At 44.2% G+C, this 2,722-nt stretch overlaps 1 protein-coding gene across 1 annotated transcript in view; it reads right to left on the reverse strand.

Moving 5' to 3' along the window:
* Positions 1–2,722, reverse strand: part of LOC109473222 — a 59,802-nt gene that overhangs the window by 20,191 nt on the left and 36,889 nt on the right. The window contains 3 exon segments of the mRNA XM_019773094.1: positions 578–833; positions 1,408–1,575; positions 2,433–2,629. Of these exon segments, the coding sequence (XP_019628653.1) occupies positions 578–833; positions 1,408–1,575; positions 2,433–2,629 (621 nt within the window).

Raw genomic sequence — 2,722 nt, forward strand, 5'->3', positions numbered from 1 at the left:
CTTCCACCAGTCCTTCAGTCGCCTTTGAGTTTCTGTGTGATGTACTTAATCCGTTCGTCCGCGTCACGCTGGAATTCTACCACCTTAGCTTCCACGTCCTCGTTTTTCTTCTCTAGTTTCTCGAGACGACTCTCTAACAGTAACACATTCTTCTCAAGGTTTTCTTCAAGGGATCTCACTTCGGACTGTAGCTCTCTCTGTCCCTCTAAGATTTTCTTAAACTGTTCTCGCACAAACGACTCAAAATCTGACCTGGTGTCTGTGTCGTCGTCGCCATTTTCTTCTTCCCTGATGTCGGCAGACGAGCCATGTCTCTTTGCCGCCGCTCCACGCGTCTTCCTCGTACTCATTTCGTCCAATTTTGGCGTGACCACCTCAAGGAATATCTCCTAAACGACGTAGGACCTGCTTTGTGCGCAACAGTCGTCCTTGGGCTCGAATTCCGTTGAAAAGAAAGCTTCTTATCAGGAGCCCCAAACACCCGCCGCCTACTGTCGTGCTGCCATGACGTCACTCTATTCCATATTTTTAAATAATTATGACATAGATATGTTAGGTTTTATTCGACATTCCTTACCAGCCATAATCAGGATTACAGTAGAAGGACCAATCATGGATGAGAACAGCAGGAAGCCTTGGTACATGATGAAGAACTTGGAGACATAGTCGCTCTTGATTTGCCCCCCTCCCCACTTCCGTATGAGATCCAGCTGGTTGGCGATAGTTGAGGGGATCCACCGCCTTCTCTGGTTGAAGAACTCGTCAAACTCCTCTGGACAGTAGGTGCTGTCCTCGGACACAGCCGTGTACTCCAGCCGCCAGCCCTTCTCTACCTGGAAAATCCAAAATACGTTTGTTTGTTTCCTAATAATAGCTCCAAACAGAAAACCCATCACCTGAAAACATGTAGTATATAATAGCGATAGTTCTATACTACTGCATGTATTTGATGTGGAGTGAAGATCTTACTTGAAAGTTCTTAAGACTATGCAAAGAACACAATACAATTCACAAAGACAGTATTTATTTAATTTCTGTATTAATTTTTGATGAGTAATGGCCATGTATCTAATGCAAATAGATAAATAAATAAATATCAAAGCCAATATGAGACATGTATTTATATATTGTAACAATAGCAACAGGAATTCGGAGATCTCATACCTCCATGAAATATATGAGGTTTTCTAAATGTTTTTACACAGTACACTACAGTACACCACAGTGTACACTACAGTGCAGAACAAAATAACACAGGTTTTTGGTTTCAAACACACAGTAGCACATTTGGCCTGGATATGGCCATGTAGGCTTTTCCCAAGGGAGACACACACACACACACACACACACACACACAGACGCGCCAAAACAATACCTCCATTTTTCAAGGAGGTACAAATGTCTCACCATGAGCGTACAAAGCCAGCGGTCCTCTCCCATATCTTTGGTGAGAACTCCTCCCCTTTGCCTGACTGTAGAGGCGTACGTGGCCAGAGTGTCCCTGACAGCCTTACATCTGTACACACTGAAGCAGCCGGGACAACACAGCACCGTGCCCAGGACACTGTTAGCAACCTGGATAGCCAAGTACAAACATTGAACAGTTTAAAACACTGATACTCAGTAGTGATAGCTCAGTATTGTCAGTCAATAAATTTTATATTATATATAGAAACAATTTACATTTGAAACCGCATAATTCCCTATGATGTAACAATGCCTTGTATGTATGTCACAATTACACTACGTTCCGGAATGCATTGTAAACAGATAAAAAACTATAGCTTAAGTGCACTATGAACTATGCAACACCTTTAGTGCACTATGCACCAAGTAACACCTAGCGTAAGTGCACAGTAAACCAGTCAGTATTGCCCTGATGAAGATTACAGAAGGTTATCGAAACGTCGGGTTGAAAAACAATGGTCTTCACGACCAGCCTTTTAAGTCTAGGGGATGAATGAAAGTCAACTTCTAGAGCTAGCCTGTCCTTATCATTAGATCTCCGTCATCATCAGGCAGCTAGAAGATGTGTTAGAGTACATATACACATGGATGTGTTTGTAAACGTTTTGTGAATTGTGCTCACTCCATGGTCCGATTAGGCAAATGAACATTTCTAAAGCTTGATTTGTATAAATTTATAGGCTGGTATTTTCCTTATACGTGGCGTCGGTGGCGCAACGGTTAGAGCGTTGGACTCGGAACCGAGAGGTCCCGGGTTCGATACTCACCGTGGCACGACGTTGTGCCCTTGGGAAAGGCACATTACATGACTTCCCCACCTATACGGCGGAGTGACGCCCACCGAGCCTCTTAGGCTAATCTCTCTGTCAGGGTGCCAAAAACACCTTACGGATTTGGTGCGCCGATATGACAACATCTCATATTGGCCACTGAGAACCGTAACATTTAAAAAAAAACTTTCTTACCTTCTGAAACCAGTGCCCAATCGCGTAGTCGAAAACTTGGTACCAGACCAGGGGACCCTCTCCCAGCGGGTGTGTCCGGGCGCACACGGCGCCCACGTCAGGGTCTGTACACATGATCTCCATCAGCGCCTGGGCGTCCTGCGGGGAGAACTTGATGTCCGCGTCTGTGGCCAAAATGTAGCTGTCTCTGTCTAAGTCTGAAAGAAAGAGAGATAAATGCCGTTTGATCTTCTTCTCATCATCAGCTTGTCTGTTTAGATATTTTTGCCACCATTTTTAAAAGCATATAT

Source organism: Branchiostoma belcheri, unplaced genomic scaffold (assembly GCF_001625305.1).
Source record: "Branchiostoma belcheri isolate BF01 breed outbred unplaced genomic scaffold, Haploidv18h27 scaffold295, whole genome shotgun sequence".
NCBI classification, from domain to species: Eukaryota; Metazoa; Chordata; class Leptocardii; order Amphioxiformes; family Branchiostomatidae; genus Branchiostoma; species Branchiostoma belcheri.